The sequence below is a fragment of the Delphinus delphis genome, chromosome 2, assembly GCF_949987515.2.
Source record: "Delphinus delphis chromosome 2, mDelDel1.2, whole genome shotgun sequence".
NCBI lineage: Eukaryota > Metazoa > Chordata > Mammalia > Artiodactyla > Delphinidae > Delphinus > Delphinus delphis.
In genome coordinates this window covers 31,061,131-31,078,380 of record NC_082684.1, presented here as the reverse complement: position 1 = coordinate 31,078,380, position 17,250 = coordinate 31,061,131, and the positions used below count along the sequence as shown (strand labels likewise).

The window sequence follows — 17,250 nt, the reverse complement described above, 5'->3', positions numbered from 1 at the left end:
ATTTATGAGCACGTTGATTTGTTAATGATTAAGGGGGTCGAGGTTGTTTTTCTCCTTAAGGAAGGTGAGAACAGAACACACTCAGCCTTAAATTGTTGGACATTGCTGTAATACCTTTGTTATTCAGCGTTACAGTCTTGTTAAGTTTCCATCTATTTGTTAAGAACAAAACGGTTCTCTTGCTTGAGTCAGAAGTATTGGAAAAAAATGTTCTGAACTTGAAGTCTGTGGACGGAATTCAGGGGTCTGTGAACTTGGATGGGAAGTAATTTTACATTTATCTTCACTGACCCCTAATTGAAATTTAGCATTTCCTTCAGTTATGAATGTAGGCAACACACCACAGTAGTATAAGCTCTACCTGTGATTCTGTCACCAGTAGAAAGCATAGGTATTTTCATACTATATTATTTGTTGTTGGAAGTATGTCAAGATACTGCTTATGCACTTCACTATGTCAGAATTATAGTAGTTATTAGACCAACTGCTCAAACTTATTATATAAATCTTATGCTATTGTATCATTTTAAAATTGTTTTGATAGTGGTATTTTTCAATCTGTTGATTTCTGTTGAAATCTTATGTATTTTATGTTATGCATTTACAAATATTATTCTCAGAAGGAATCCAAAGGCTTCACTAGACTGCCAAGGGGGGGATTGGGTACAAAAAATGGGTAAGAACTCCAGTACTGTGTCTCCTCTTAGGATGTCTTCATCCTAAACCATTTCCCTTTTTCTTTTTTTGAGCTCCATCTCTTAAACGAACTATTTTTCCTATTGTTACAGTTGTCTCATGTTTTGTTTTGTTTTTTTTTTACTGTAGCTGATTCCACTGGAACCCATTCTCTGTACACAACATACAAAGACTATGAGATCATGTTCCATGTTTCTACCATGCTGCCATACACACCTAACAACAAGCAGCAGGTAAGAGATCCTTGTGTTATCTGTGGGTTTTTTTGCCCTTGTTTCATTTCCCCCAGAAGCCTAAGTGGCAAGTTTATAAAATCTTAAACCAGAATTTAATGTTGCACCTGTCACAGCAGCAGGAAGCTTTGTACTTTGTGGAAGTAAGGAATAGCAAATGAGCTGAAAACAAATGAAGAGACACAAATTCTGGGTTAACAGCCAGCTGGATGGCTTTGTGAATTAATCATTTGCTTTTCACCCACGAGAATTGAGGTTTTCCTGAAATCTGAAAAGAACAAGTTGAAATCATGGTGATTAGATGACTCTGCAGGGTTGCAAAGAACACATATGAGTGGGTGAAATTTCATCTCAAGAGGCCAGTGTACAAAGCAGGAAAGTACTGATGTTTCATTTCAAATTTCAAAGGAGGTTTCCTCCACTAACTTGGAGAAAAATCAGAATGTCGATGGGGGCTCAGGAAAATGTTTTTTCTTGATGTGTTCTTCAGGGGACAACATAAGTAACAATTGCATTTGTGTACCTCTTGTGTGCCTCATACACAGAGTTTCTTTTAAAAAGATCTAAAAGCACAAGGCCTGGTACTAAAATGTAGTCTGTGAGATGATGAAATGCGAAAACTAAGAAATGGCAGATGGTTACAGAGCAAGATGGAAATGGAACTGCTTTAAAGAGTATGTGGTGGTAGTTGTTTTTAAGAAATGTTTTAAAACAAATGATACCAAACTGAAACTTAAAAGAACCAGAGAACTCACAGACTCTCCTTTCAGTAGCTGTTACAAACACAGCAGTCTAGTATCACTTCTGACCTTAAAACGGACATAGATTTTCTTAGTGTCAACTGTTGTACTAACAGAACACAGGGCCAGCTGCAGAATGAATCACATCCTCTCACAGAATTTAACAAAATATGGATCGAATCTGAACACATCGTCACTTTAGGTTTGATTACATCACACATCTCAGTAACAAAATCTTGCCTCTTACGATTACCAAAGCAATCAAAACGTAGGAAGCAAAGCAATGAATCAGCTATAAATCTGAAATAAACCTATTTTAAGATAAATTCCCCTATCTGGAGTTTGTTGACAGTTTGTTTTATGCAAATTCCAAGTTCTAGACTTTTGTGAGGAAAATACCCTGCTAGGAAAAATATACTAAACTCACTCTGACCAGACAGTAGAGAGAATTTAAGAACATCAACAAATGATCTTTAAAGGGGAGATGAAGGCTTATTCTACCTGATTGCTCAGCAGAGAAAGGTAACATGTGGGGGAATGGGGGTAAAAAATTTAGTAACAAGACTCAATTGTATATCCAGCTAAATGAATCAAAGGGCTGAGCTGAGTGAGTTGGCATTTAGGTGGACATCCATCCAAATTATTTAATTTGGGGTCCAATCAAGGCAAAAGTATTATGGTCCTGAATCAGAGTGAAAGAATAATTTGTATTCTACATATTAAGAAATTTAAAATTCTCTAGCTAAAGAATTTATTTCTTCTACATAGATTGTTATGCTTGGAAAACCCAGAAAGAACGTGTCTTTCAAAATCTCTTTGCAGAAATTGGTTTATAAATACTGTCTTTTTTTTCATTATATATAATGTGAGATGGATAGGTTTATTTCTATTTGGGTCCTTTAGTAAGACAGTAACATTACATATCAGGCCATATTTTGAAGGAAGAATGACATTGTATCAAAAAGACAATGGCATCTATGCAGGAATGACATATACATAGATTGTATTTGAGCTTGATAGGTTCAAGATTCTGAGGAGATTAATAATCTTTGATGATGGGTATATTTTATATAGCAATCAATACAGAGCAGCCTTTATTTTTGTAACATCTGATAATATTGCATGTTTAGAAATGAAGTACACAGCCTCATTAGAAGATCATTTGGGATGCTTTAAAATTCCTAAGGTTAAAAGTCCATTTCCTGAACATTCTAACTCCCAATTCGCAACCCTAATCTAATAGGCTGTTGTTTCTCCCAGCTGGCAGCCAATACTCAGTCACTGATTTTACTGATACGTAATCTGTGTAAGGTAAAGTCACTGGAGAGTTTTTTTTAAAGGTTTATAAATACAAGCTTATGTCTAATAGATAGTTTATATAAATGTCATGTTTAGTTGTTTTCCTCCTGGTAGGAGCCTCCACGTAATAAATATGAGTAATAAAAATTTTGTTCAGTTTTTCTTCACATGATTGAGTTAAACTCCCTAATAACCCCTTTCTAGAGAGGCGCTGAGCTAGGATGATTTGGAGTGCCTGAATTTGAAAGCTACCTTTCCAAAACACCGTTTAATGTGAAACAGAAGGTGGTCTTAAGCAGCTTTCACTGTAATTAAAGAAGCTATTTAAACCTGAAATTTAACCTGCTTTAAAACTGTTAGAACGTTTTGGAATATTATTAATTTCTGTATTCCCAGCTTGTGCCATAAAAAGTATTATCAGAAAGCACCTTAGCCACATTTCTTTAAATGAAGCTAATTAAATCAGAACATAAATTGCGTTGTAATTACTTTAGCCGTTCTCATCTTTAAAAAATATTCCCTATGGCAAGTTTCTTACATGAAAATGGAACAAAACTGTTGTTATGGAAACTGAAGATTTGGAGATGCTGGGACTTGGCGTAATATGCTAGAGATTAGTTAGATCTATTTGAATGGACTGTGTGTTTTATGCAAATTTCTGAATATTCATTTCCATATTCTTCCTTGGAGGGAATGATAAGACCGGCTAAAATATTGGCAATAACTGTGTAGGTTACCTCCCCTAATATGTACTGATTAATAATGAATGTTTTAAATACAGTTACATAAGGGAATCGGGGAGTTACAAGCAGAGCGTTGTCATTTATGTCTCTTGCTTATGTTTTCTTTTAGCTCCTACGGAAGCGGCACATTGGAAACGATATCGTAACAATTGTTTTCCAAGAGCCTGGAGCACAGCCATTCAGCCCAAAAAACATCCGATCCCACTTTCAGCACGTTTTCGTCATTGTCAGGGTTCACAACCCCTGCACTGACAGTGTCTGTTACAGGTACTGGCTCCAGAGGTGGCTGGATGGGCATTGGTGCGCGGTCACATCGAAGGCCCCCTCCAGCTCTGCTTTCTGAAGTTGCAGTGGGAAGTCTATTGCTATTTATTTCTGTCTTTAAACTATGCTTGCGGATGGCTGAATTCACAGGATGACGTAACCTGATGGCATTGACATTCCCCAGACGTGTTGGTTAGACACCTGCCGTTTCCATTTGCACCTCCTTCTTAGGTGGCATCCTTCATCCATGCCATCTGGACACCAGCTAATTACTCATGCTGCTAATTATATTTTGCTTTTGCCATGCCAAAAGCAGAGAAGAATGATCATAATAAGTAGGGAAGAGAAGTTTAATTTTTTTTTAATTATTATTATTATTTTTTAAAAGCCCAAACCCTTGCTTAGGGCTGACTTGATTACCTCTAACATTTCTGACTGCAATCTTAGGGGTATTTCTATGCTTTGTTAAGCATTTGGTGGAATGGTTTCAGTGTCCCTCGTTGACCTAGTCTCATGAGTATCAGAATTCAAGCATCTACCTGCAGAGGCCTCTGCAAGAATCCTGGAGAGGGTTGGTGTTGAAGAGGGTACGAACCTGTGACGCTGTGTTGACATGAGTGTAGTGCCAAGAAGATGTGCGCGGATGTTCTAGCATTAGTAAGATGTCCTAATAGGAATCTATCTTTTCAAAATATGAAAGATTGTCGTATCTTTCCATCCCTAAAATTTAGAAGACAAGGCTTTGTTAATTTTGGATTTTTGTTTTTGAATTAACAGAGCCACCTACACAGAAAGTGGCCAGTGCAGACTGATAATTGGTTTATTGTGAGATCTACAACTGTCTAATCCCTAGGTGTAATGCAGGTTAAATATAGGAGAACGAGCAAGTTCAGGGAACAAAACAAGTCAAGGTTACATTGGACTCCTGCTGACTGCCATCATCCTTGCCCATTCCACAGTAACTACGTATGATGAGCTCTAATTAGAAGCCCAGCTCTGATCTAGGCACCTTATTTGTGTTACCTCATTTAATTTTTTTTTAAATTATTTTATTTACTTATTTATTTTTGGCTGCGTTGGGTCTTTGTTGCTGCACGCGGGCTTTCTCTGGTTGTGGCAAGTGGGGGCTACTCTTCGTTGCGGTGCGCGGGCTTCTCATTGCGGTGGCTTCTGTTGTTGCGGAGCACGGGCTCTAGGCACGCGGGCTTCAGTAGCTGTGGCATGCGGGCTCAGTAGTCGTGGCTCTTGGGCTCTAGAGCGCCGGCTCAGTAGTTACAGCACAGAGGCTTAGTTGCTCCGCAGCATGTGGGATCTTCCTGGACCAGGGCTCGAACCCGTGTCCCCTGCATTGGCAGGCGGATTCTTAACCACTGTGCCACCGGGGAAGCCCTCATTTAATTTTTAAAACCTCTGAGGTAGGTGCTGTTTTAATCCCTGTTTTCAGATGAGGACATTTAAGCACTTGGGGGTAAGGTAACTTACCCGAGGTCGGCTGGTACTGGGTGGAGTTTAGATTTGAATGTACCAAGTCTGATTTTAGAGCCCAGTCTCTTAATGGCCCTGCCATGCTGTCTTCCTCCATGCCATGTGCAGTAGGGGTCTTTGCTGCCCCTGCTGCTGACGTACCAGCTATTCCTGAACTTCTCGGGTGCCAATATGAAAACCCCAGACCAGGGAGTTCTGTAGCTTCCTAGACTCAGTGGGTGGAAACTCAAACAAAGGAAACCTAGATCTGAAGCTTTTTCTCAAGAATATGGTCTCCAAAAGCTGCTTTATTTAGGTGTAGAAGGAAAGAATTAGTGCAGAACATTTGACTGTAATTGGGGTGGATAACTATTTGCATTTAGAAAATACCCCAAGCAATTGAAATGTTCTATGTACTGGATTCGGGCAAAGGATTTCATACTACTTTGTAGATAGAAAACTAAATCCTTTTTGCAGCGGTCGCTAGGAAGTTTGGGGAGTGGAAAGCTGTGTACTTTCTTTTAAAAAGAGATTCTTCTTTTAAAGGTGTTTGTCTAAATAAAGTGCTGTCCAATAGAAATATAATGCAAGTCACATATCAATTTTATATTTTCCAATAGCCATATTTTTAAAGGAACAAGAAATAGGTAAAACTAATTTTAACAATATGTTTTTGACCCAATAGTATATTTTATTTACCTGATATATCCGAATATTATTATTTCAACACGTAATTTTTAAATTTTAAAAATTACTGAGATACCTTATGTAGTTTTGGACTAAGACTTTGAAATCTGGAGTGCATTTCTGACTTACAGCTCATCTCAGGATGCTCAATTTTCATTGGAAATAATCTGTATTTAGATTTCATACAATTTGCAATTGGAGAAGTAGATTCATAATAGCTTATTGCAAACATACTTTTTAAGTATGTCTCCCTCTCCTTCAAAGACGTTTGAAGAACTGAATCGAGTGTCAGTTTTTAAAATTTAATGTGATTTAACACTCTTTGGTCGTACTAGCCGCATTTCCAGTACTCAGTAGCCACTGAAGTATGGCCAGTGCGAGTCTAAATAGACTGATAGGAGCAAAGGTGTCTGAACCTTCTTAATTACTTGGCTGGATGAGTAAGTGATATCTGTTTTATTCTTTTCAAACCCTCCTTCCCAGCCTGAAACTCATGATTTTTGCTCTCTCTCTTTCTTATTTTTAATCTCTTACCTGGAGAGCCCATCTTCTTAAGCCCACCTTGTGATGCTGGGAACCTTTGCAGGGGGACACTGGACACCCCTGCTCACAAGACATGGGCTAGTCTGGAATTTCCCTAGTTGCCAAGCTTACTTGAAGACCCAGTGCACTGTGATTTTTGGAACTAAAGTAGTGATCTTTTCCTATTATAAACTTTGTGTACATGAATTTTTCTCAGTCCTTCTTAAACGCAAGTAGGTTTGTTTCCTGGGGTATGTGGTGATGCCAGGAGATGTTTAAAGGCCCAGAATAACGAGGGTACCTCTCTTGTAGTCTTTAATGCTTGGGGGAAGGGATGTTTATTTTCATGAGAAAATAAATGTATTATGAAGTAGAATGGAAAATTTGTATCAATTTTAAGATACAATGTGGGTCTTCAAAGAGTTTTCATACCTGTGGGCTTTTCTCATACATTGGCCCCTCCCCACACCATTAGAGATGTGAATTTATAGGCTTCTTTCATTAGGGATACTCTGGTGGGAAAGCTTAGAGATGCATTTAATTTGTACAAATTATATTTAAATCTCATTTATCTCTAAGAGGTGTAGTTAGAATAATTCAAAGCCTTTTCATCATTTAAAATCTCTTGTTCCCACTTTCTCCACTGTGAACACTCACTTTTATTTACTGACGTCTACTTGGTGCCCAAAGTGTGGAAAGTTATTTCCTCAAAGGAATGTCTTACTCTAATTGTGTAGAGAATTGTGGGGTCAATACAGGCTCAAGATATAAAGAACATTTAACTGAGAAAATGGGATTCGGTGTGTGTTTTGAAGCACAGATGGTGGAATTCAGTGGCAAAATGAGAATAATTCTGTGAGTCCAGGGGTGGAAAGTGGTATAGATGAACACGTAGACACAGGAAGGAAAGTGGACAGTACAGTAAGAAGGCTATGCTGTCAGAGAGATGAGTGGGCAGTGGAAGCCCTTGGAATGCTCGGCCAGCCAATAGCACTGTATAAATAGTTCTAGGAAAATTTACTCACCGTCACCGTGCGAGGAAATTTATATACAGAAACACAAATTTAGGCTTTATTGTCATTCATTTATTTTTCACTAGTTCTTTACAGTCCTTATCAGAATATACTAGGCACCATTCTAGGCTCTGGGATTCAAGGGGGGAACAAAGTGACAAAAACCCCTATAGTGAATATGGAAATAATGTGTGTTGTATCGCCCTCGGAACTAGAAAGTTTATACAGGAAAAACTGACTAGTTTAAGTTAATGCCAGAGGCCAGTTAACCTTGAAGAGTAGACCTAGCCAAGAACTCAGAAATGAATCACTACGTCTGTGTACAAAAGCTTATTATGCCCATACCTGATAAGAGGACCCTGTGGTCTCTATTAGTTTACTTGTATCATTACAAAGAGCTTAATCGTCTGGTTTCAGTTGATAGAGCAGATTAGAAGCAACAAATCAAAAAGATGAGCCTTTAGTGGCAAGGATGTACTGAAAGCATCAATAAGTGATTACCAGTAAGGGAGATGTAGAAAAACGATTCACATTAAAGGTACAAATTCAATAAGCATAGCAGTCTGGGGTCACTTGGTTTGGGACCAAACAACCAAATATCCATCACTCACCCCGAGGGCCTCACTTTGTAAAAACATGGTGCAAAAACTTTGTCACCATTTTTTTTTAACAGGTAATAAATTAATGGATCTAGGCATTGATCATCAAAGGCTGCAAACATCATAAAAAGAGATAAATGCGTGTCTCATAATGGAAGAATACAACCGCATCTCGGAATTAGTCTTATCCTCTCTTCCCAAAATTGAATGTGAATCCAATCAAACCTCTAGAGAGGCCAGGAAATACAAAAGACCAAAGAACATGTTTGTATTCAGCAAAATTCAGGCTCTGGACTGTGTGACACATAGCCCAGTTTCTTCAACAAATAAATTGCAAGAAATAAAAGAGAAGTGAAGTAAGAGAAGTGGAGGGGCATTAACAGAATATAAAAATTTAAGATAAAATTAATTAATTGTAATGTATGGGCCTTATTTAGATTCATTTCAGACAGACTATTTAAAAATCTTAGGACATCTTAAACAATTGAAAGATAGAACTTTGATTCACTCTATGATGAAATTAAAGAATTATTGTTCATTTCAAAACTAGTAGAGTAGTAAGTGGTTTTTATAAAGACTGTCTTCAAAAACATGTTAAATTGTGGTCAGTAACTATGTTTGGGAAGGTAGATATATATGTCACTCCTCTCAGAAAGATTTCTGTATTCAGTGGTTAAGATGTAATAAATGTTGAAAGGAGTTAGTGTGAGGTAGTATAAAAAGCACCTGGAATCAGACCAGACAGTTAAACATATCAGATTTTAAATTTCCCTTTCTGTTCAATGGAAGGTGGCTTGACATCTACCTGAAATCCCATAAGTAAAGTATCTGGTCTAGGCAGGGAGTGTTGTGTATGCACATTAAATGACCATGCCTTTTTCTTCTTTTCTCCTCTTGAATAAAAATAAATAAATATGCAAGCTTCAACCAGGAAGAAAAATAACAAAGGTGGAAATTTCTTTCAGAAAGTCTATTCCAAGCCATCATTAATCAGCATCCCTATTGTCCCATGTAGCTCACTTTTCTAACACAAAACTCTGAATATGTCACTCTTTGTGCTTAAAACCATTTAGGGCAACTTTTTTTTTTTTTTTTTTTTTTTTTGCGGTACGCAGGCCTCTCACTGCCGTGGCCTCTCCCGTTGCGGAGCACAGAATCCAGACGTGCAGGCTCAGTGGCCATGGCTCACGGGCCCAGCCGTTCCGCGGCATGTGGGATCTTTCTGGACCAGGGCACGAACCCGTGTCCCCTGCATTGGCAGGTGGACTCTCAACCACTGCACCACCAGGGAAGCCCCATTTGGGGCAACTTTGAGACTCCCCAGCATAGCCTCCTTCATGGAGCCCTTCAGGTCTGGCCTCTCTTGTCCCTCGGCGTCCACTGGCACCTCTCCCAGTCCTCCCCCCAGCATAGAGCTACTTACAGCCCCTCCTCTCTGCACATGCCGCTCTCTGGGCAAGAATGCCTCTTCTCACGCACCCCTGCCACTTTCATCCAATGAACACCTGCTCTTCTTTTCTCTGGGAGTGCTCCCCTGACCTCCCAGGACTGGATAAAGTGCCGGCCGTTCCGAAGTGTTTCCAGTAGCGCGCTACACCTCCCTAGGAGAGCACTCACACCACGAGCGGTAGCCCCACCAGTCTTTGAGCTTCTGCAGGGCTGCGCCTGTGACGTCTCATCCTTGGCCCTGGCGTATAGTCGGTGCCCAGTGAATGCTGGTGATTGAAGACTGTTAGAAGCGGAGAGGCCCCAAGAGGGAACAGTGAGCACACATTTGTTCTGCCACTCATCTCTCCTGTCCTTTGCCAAGGTCTGCTTTCTTGGAAAGCTCCCCAAGCTGGCCGTCTGATCTAAGCTTCAAGGGGAAACTTCCCTCTACTGTTTGGATGCTAAGTCCCCTTCCTTTTAGACTTCATTGTTGATTGCTGTTTCCATGGTGCTTCAGAAGTTCAAGTGTCTTATTCTTCTCACTCTTTTCCATTGAGACCTCTGTTCAGATGTCTCTGGAACATTCCCATGTATCACCTTGCTACTTCATCCAAGGTCTTTGATGCCAACAAACGCCCAGGCTCATTAGAAACAGCCTATAATGGTGGTCTCTTTGGCCATGTGACTCTTGTGGATGGTCCCTTTTGCAAGCACTTCAGGAGTGGAAGATTCCACACTCAGGGAATGTGTGGTCTTGTCACACTGCTGGCCATCCAGAAGCTCAGATTCCAGTCCTGGCTTTCTCTAACAAGCTCTGGGCAAATCATTTTACTTCTCTGAATCTGTTTCCTGGAGCAGTGAAGAATGTCTACCAGCTGTTCAAAAGGAGGTTCAGGGATGTGTCAAATGAGAGTGAAACAGAACACCTTCCTGCTTCCTCAGTTGTACTCCGAGATTTGGGGAACAGAACAGATTTTTGTGTTAAAATGAATACAGATACTCTTCAGTGGAATGCAAAATCAAGATGAGTGTTAAGATGAAACTCAAGATTGTATTGGCAGAGTTTGAGGAACCCTGACTTCTCTAAGTCCCCCACCCCCCAGTGCTCTGATCTTCTGTCTGTTCTGTCATCTAGATAACCCTCTTGAGTAGAACATACTAGGCCTTGACAATGCTGAGCAAATAAGGCATGGCTGTAATTTTAAAGAATGTGTTATTTCTAAGGAGATACAATATTGCATACTAGGCGAACATAAGTGTAGACAAGAAGCCCTTTGGAATCTGCTTTTAAAAATAGCAAAAACCGGGCTTCCCTGGTGGCGCAGTGGTTGAGAGTCCGCCTGCCGATGCAGGGGACACGGGTTCGTGCCCTGGTCTGGGAGGATCCCACATGCCACGGAGCGGCTGGGCCCGTGAGCCATGGCTGCTGAGCCTGCGCATCCGGAGCCTGTGCTCCGCAACAGGAGAGACCACAACAGTGAGAGGCCCGCGCACCTCAAAAAAAAAAAAAAAAAGCAAAAACCATTTATAATTAATACACCTCAAGTATCTATATATAGCACACTGAAATTCTAGAAAGGCTTCTTAGGAAGGCAAAAATATTCTCTCAATTTAAAACAGGCCTTATTAAGAGTTCAGAATTGGTGGCATCTAAATTAATGAGCTTTTAACCTTGTAGAAAACCTTGAAAGTTAAATTTGCCCAAAACAAAACCCTTTATTTGAAAAGGACATTCTAGGGTATCATCTTCCTCATCTTCTTCTGTGAGGATTCTATTTCTAATGATGCAAAACTGATTATAGTGTCTTTATCATTTACCTCCCTACCATGATGAATCACTGATAATTATATGTTAAGGGTTCAGTCTTTTCCCTCATAGTTCATTCTAGAGGCTTCTAATTATTGGTGGGCTTTCAGTATATGTTTGTCTAAAGTCCTATTAGTTAATAAATAGGTCTATAGATAACCAGTGAATTTAAGGGGCAAGTGGATGGATGGTCCTCATATCGACACCTTCTGCTAAGCATTTTCTTCTCCTTATTTAAAATAAAATCACAGCTGTTTCTTGAGAAAGAATAATGATGTGAAATTAGCAAGAGAAGAAATTGCCAATTTAAAAATGAAAGATATTAAATATTTCTGGATCCTTACGGGATTCCTCTTAGAAAAGCTAGCAAATCTGGATATTAGCGTCATCTGCTTGACTTGAAAAAAAATAACATAATCAAATTAAAATTATATAGCTGTCAGCATTCAAGCCAGACAGTTCACATTAGACAAGAAAAATTGCCTTTCTAATACCGATGTAATTAGGCTAACACGCATGTGGAGGTTTCTGTGAATTCTCATCTCCAGTTAGAAAATGGGATGTTGCTTGCCACCTTTCTTTGTCGTGAAGTGAACTACGTAGTCTTCTTTTTTTTTTTTTTTAATGAATTTCTGAAAAGACATTTTCAGAAATAGGCCGTCTCGTGGCATTTTCTAACAAAATATATAGTTTGTCTTCTGAGGTTGCTGATTTTTATTTATTTATCCTATTTTCACAAGCAACAATCATTTTCTGAAAAGCAAAGCTGAGTATCTTCAAGCAAACCCTTGAAATAAAGAAAAAATAGTGCAGCAGAGCTCTTCAGTTTCATTTGAAAGATGCACGCTCTCTGATTATGTCCTTTCCATTCTGGGAGTTCTGGAGAAACACATTTTGTGTTGCTCTGCTAATACTTAATACAGTTGCATAATTGGCTCACTTTTAAATAATTAGATAATTTGAAAAGGGGATGTTTGATCTGTTAGAATCTTCATTTGCAGCCCTCTCAAACTTTGCTGAGGTCCTGGAAGGAGATCTTGAAATATGATATAAAACATACAACCTATCTCCATTTAATTTCTGTTGTTGTTGTTATTATTGTTTTAGGAAAAACTTAGTCTTTCTCCTTTTGAGATTAAAAATAATAGGTTCTTACAGATGCTTGTATGATCCTTTTCTTAGTCCCAATTTTAGCAGTGTAGATGCAGAGGAAATGACTGGAACAGGCTTTCTGTTTTGTTTTTTCTGTTTTAACATCTTTATTGGAGTATAATTGCTTTACAATGGTGTGTTAGTTTCTGCTTTATAACAAAGTGGATCAGTTATACATATGTCCCCGTATCTCTTCCCTCTTGCATCTCCCTCCCTCCCACCCTCCCTATCCCACCCCCTAAGTGGTCACAAAGCACCGAGCTGATCTCCCTGTGCTATGCGGCTGCTTCCCACTGGCTATCTGTTTTACGTTTGGTAGTGTATGTGTGTCCATGTGGAACAGGCTTTCTTAAATCAGTCTTGCTTAAAGGAATGGGAAAAGGAGCATAGTCTCACAGATAGTCAGACTCCCATACCAAAAGTAGAGAATTGGGACCAAAGTTTAAAAATATGATTTTAAAGCACTGTTGCTCTTACCAAAAAAAATCATAATCTCTTTCTGTTACTCAGATTTCAATTTTTGTTTTAAAATTATGCTCTTTGATCTGGTTGCTTAAGGCCTGACACACAGGACAACAAATAATATTTGTTTAATTTCTTTTAAATTTAATCCATTTCTCTTATGTCATGCATCTGTGGATATTTTCATCATAAGCTGACTGCTGTGGGCATCATATCTAAAATGGGGATAACATTTATGTTCTTACATAATCTGTGCTTGTTCTGAAAGGTTATATGGTTATAGTAGCCAACCCCCTCCCCCCTTTGGAAATAATCACTAGGGATTTAAAATGTTATCTACTATGAAGAATATTACAATAAATCTTTTTTTTCATGGAGTTATGGTTGATTTAAATTTTTAGTTTAAGCTTTTTGGGTATTTTGACCCAGAAAAAATTTTGTTCTATAAATCCTAAATATGAGTGAATGCAAAGTACGCACATGTTAAGCAGAAGTGTGTGTTGCTTCTTGTGGGACGATGACAGTTATTTTCCTTCTGAAGGGCGTCTTTGTCTTTGAGAAAGTGTATTTTATTCTCATGCTGTGAGTCTGAGAAGTATTGACAAGCCTCTTTCTCATTGATCTTTGCTTTGTCTCTTAGTGTGGCCGTCACCAGGTCCAGAGATGTGCCTTCCTTTGGACCTCCCATCCCCAAAGGGGTCACTTTCCCTAAGTCAAATGTGTTCAGGGACTTCCTTTTGGCCAAAGTGATTAATGCAGAAAACGCTGCTCATAAGTCAGAGAAGTTCCGGGCCATGGCAACCCGGACACGTCAAGAATACCTGAAAGACCTGGCAGAGAAGAACGTCACCAACACCCCTATTGACCCGTCCGGCAAGTTTCCGTTCATCTCTCTGGCCTCCAAGAAGAAAGAAAAGTCTAAGCCGTACCCGGGAGCTGAGCTCAGTAGCATGGGGGCCATCGTGTGGGCTGTCCGGGCCAAAGACTACAACAAGGCTATGGAGATAGACTGCCTCCTCGGGGTCTCCAATGAGTTCATCGTCCTCATCGAACAGGAAACAAAGAGCGTGGTTTTCAACTGTTCCTGCAGAGATGTGATAGGGTGGACCTCAACCGACACCAGCCTCAAAATCTTCTACGAGCGAGGTGAATGTGTGTCAGTGGAGAGTTTCATTAACAGTGAGGACATCAAAGAGATTGTCAAAAGGCTTCAGGTCAGTGTTTTCCTTCCACTTACCTACATGCATGTCCCTTTCATAAAGCTTTCAGTACAGGCTAGAGCTAAGTTACAGAAGCTTGTTCTGTTTTATTAGCTCCTCTGAAAACTCCCTTAACAATGCGAAGGAACACAGAGTTTATGTCACACTTGCTTCCCATCATTTTTTTCAGAAGGAAAAGTAGTAGAACAAAGGGGGGAAGACACACTGACTGTGCATTTTTTGTTGGAAACTCATTTGCGTGTGACCTGATCCCATTGCCTTGTGACTGATGATGTAGCCCAACCAATCTGCTTTAGTTGGTGAAAAGAATTGTTGGATCGGGTATCTGCTGCTTTGAATGTCTGTCTTAAGGGCAAAATGAGTAGCAGAATACCGTTTTTCTTTGCTGCCAGCTCCCTGTAGGTCTCCGAGAAGCTGTTGAGACAAGTGTGTTCTTTTCGGCCTAATGAATGGAGATTAGTGAAGGCAGAATAACCAGGCTGCTCTTCAGCCGGCATTAGGGTATTCAGAAATAACCCTGCTTGCCATGCGTACCACTGAAGACCCTGCTGCATTCATTAACCTGTGTATCTTTTGTTTCTTTGTCCAGTTCGTGTCAAAAGGCTGTGAATCGGTGGAGATGACTCTGCGAAGGAATGGGCTGGGACAGCTCGGCTTCCACGTCAACTACGAGGGCATCGTGGCGGATGTGGAGCCCTACGGCTATGCCTGGCAGGCAGGGCTGAGGCAGGGCAGCCGGCTGGTGGAGATCTGCAAGGTGGCGGTGGCCACTCTGAGCCACGAGCAGATGATCGATCTCCTGAGAACATCTGTCACGGTGAAAGTTGTCATTATCCCCCCACATGATGACTGCACCCCACGGAGGTAGGTCTGAGAGTCCAGGGCCATTTGTGTACCGTGGAGAACATCCCCAACTGGGTCAGAGTGTAGGAGGTTATGAAGAGCGCTAGGTTACAATGCGATGCTGAAAGTTCCCTCCATGGAAAGTCTGACTCAGGACAGAGCTCCCTTTCAGCATGTGGCAGCAGCAACTGGAAAGAATCACTAACTTGGACCATTCACAGGATTTACATCTCTGAGTATATAAAGTCACCATTACAGATAGAGATGTCTGGTAACATCCATTTTAAACATCTTGCACCAGTAGCTGAGAAACAGTGAACACTTAATGTTAAAAAGAGACGCAGCGTGACAAACTGTTAGACTTTTTTCTTTTATGTTCCATGACACTCTTATTCCCCCAAATCTCCCATTTGTAGCCAATTGCTGTCCAAAACTCAAAGTGCTGTTTTTGACCCCTGCTCTCTCAGCCTGGAGGGCTGAATGTGACTTACCAAGCTTTTCCTTAACTGCATCTGCACGTGTCAGAAATTGGCTTCAAATGAGCTGGTCCTGCTTGTGATGCTTGGGCAGTTTGGTTCCCCGACTTTCCCAAAGGGAAGCCCAGGAGCTCCCCGCCCCTCCCAGCTCCTGCCAAGCCAGCAGCACTGTTGAAAATTTAATTTCTCTGTCTCTGGGGAGGTTTCCTGATGGAGCAAATTTAATCAACTGTTTCTTTTCTCCTTTGGGCATGCACATTGCTGTTTTTGCTGGGGTTTTTTTTTTCAAGCTGTTAATTTGCTTTGAACCCATTATTTTCTAAGAGTTTCTGTTAAGCTTCGGCAATTAATTCTTAGGCTTTCTAAAGCCAAGACAATATTCTTTATGCTATTTTTTCCCCCAAAACATGACCTGTCCTACACCTGAGCTCTCATAGATTCATGAACATCAGATGGCAGAATATGTAAACAGTTACGAGGGGTTATTTGTGCCCTTTAAAAAGTAAGCGCAATGACAGTATCAATGTACTTCAGTTCCTGAAACCAAGTGTTATAGACCAGACTGTGCTTGGGATGGTATTTAATACTGCTTACCTCCTAGATGGCCCAGAGATTATGTGCTGATGTCAGAATGTGGTGAAAATCCCTTTGCCTGATAGTTTTAAGAAATGCTCCCATTCGGATGACTGGATTTCCCTGGAAACCAGAATTTATATCCAGAACTTTTTGTTTTAGCCGTCTTGAGGGCAGGGAGGGTATATTCTGAAAGTGCTGCCTTCGTTTCCTCAACCGCATCGTATTAATGTTAAGTATTTTGCTGAACCACAATTCAAGAATGACTCGAGGGTGATCAGAAAGGCAGCTGGGTCCTTACAACGCTCTCCAAGTGCTCTGTGATTCTCCTCCTCTTCCTCTCGTCTGTTTTCCATCCCGAGGTCTTTCCTACAAATTGTCTGCTTTGTAGTTTATATGTCTAAACAGGCATCTATAAACTGGAGAAGATAACCAAGCTGTGTAACTTGTCAACCTTAGACAGTACAGAGTTAGAGACACTGGTCTAAGGACGAATCTACTCGAGAGGAAGCCTGTAGATCTTGCGACACCATCTTGTCTGCTCAGGGGTCTTTCCCCGTGTTTCTAAGCTCTTCAGTTCGTATGGGGGAGAGGGAAATAGGTGTGTGTGAGTGTGTGAGGAGAGAGGATGGAATGGGCAACATTACTGACATTGAATTGTGAATAGTAGTTACGAGAAAGATGGGTCCAAAGGCCTGGCCCTGGATAGATGACAGGTCCGTGACAGGAAGTGATTTGTCTACAGCAAAATACTAGGCTAGGTACGTCTTCTGTGGTGTGTTGGTAAAAACAACTAATATTTGCTGAGTATTACTTTAATGTGCCAGACCCTAGGAAAAGCACTTTTATATGGATTAGCACATCCAATCCTTATAACGACCCTATGAAGTAGTAGTATTAATATTACTCCTAATTAAAGGACACCAACACTCAGGTTAGTAACTCCCCAGCCTCATCTGGCAAATTCAGGTCTAACTTCAGAATCCAAACTCTTGGGGCTTCCCTGGTGGCTCAGTGGTTGAGAGTCCG

At 40.4% G+C, this 17,250-nt stretch overlaps 1 protein-coding gene across 19 annotated transcripts in view; it reads left to right on the top strand.

Moving 5' to 3' along the window:
- SIPA1L1 (signal induced proliferation associated 1 like 1) overlaps positions 1-17,250 on the top strand; it is a 500,730-nt gene that overhangs the window by 403,488 nt on the left and 79,992 nt on the right. For all 19 annotated transcript variants that reach the window (XM_069540429.1, XM_069540435.1, XM_069540434.1 and 16 more), the window contains 4 exons: positions 826-929; positions 3,821-3,978; positions 13,750-14,323; positions 14,919-15,193. In XM_069540429.1, coding sequence (XP_069396530.1) covers positions 826-929; positions 3,821-3,978; positions 13,750-14,323; positions 14,919-15,193 — 1,111 coding nt within the window. The remainder of the gene's footprint in view (positions 1-825; positions 930-3,820; positions 3,979-13,749; positions 14,324-14,918; positions 15,194-17,250) is intronic.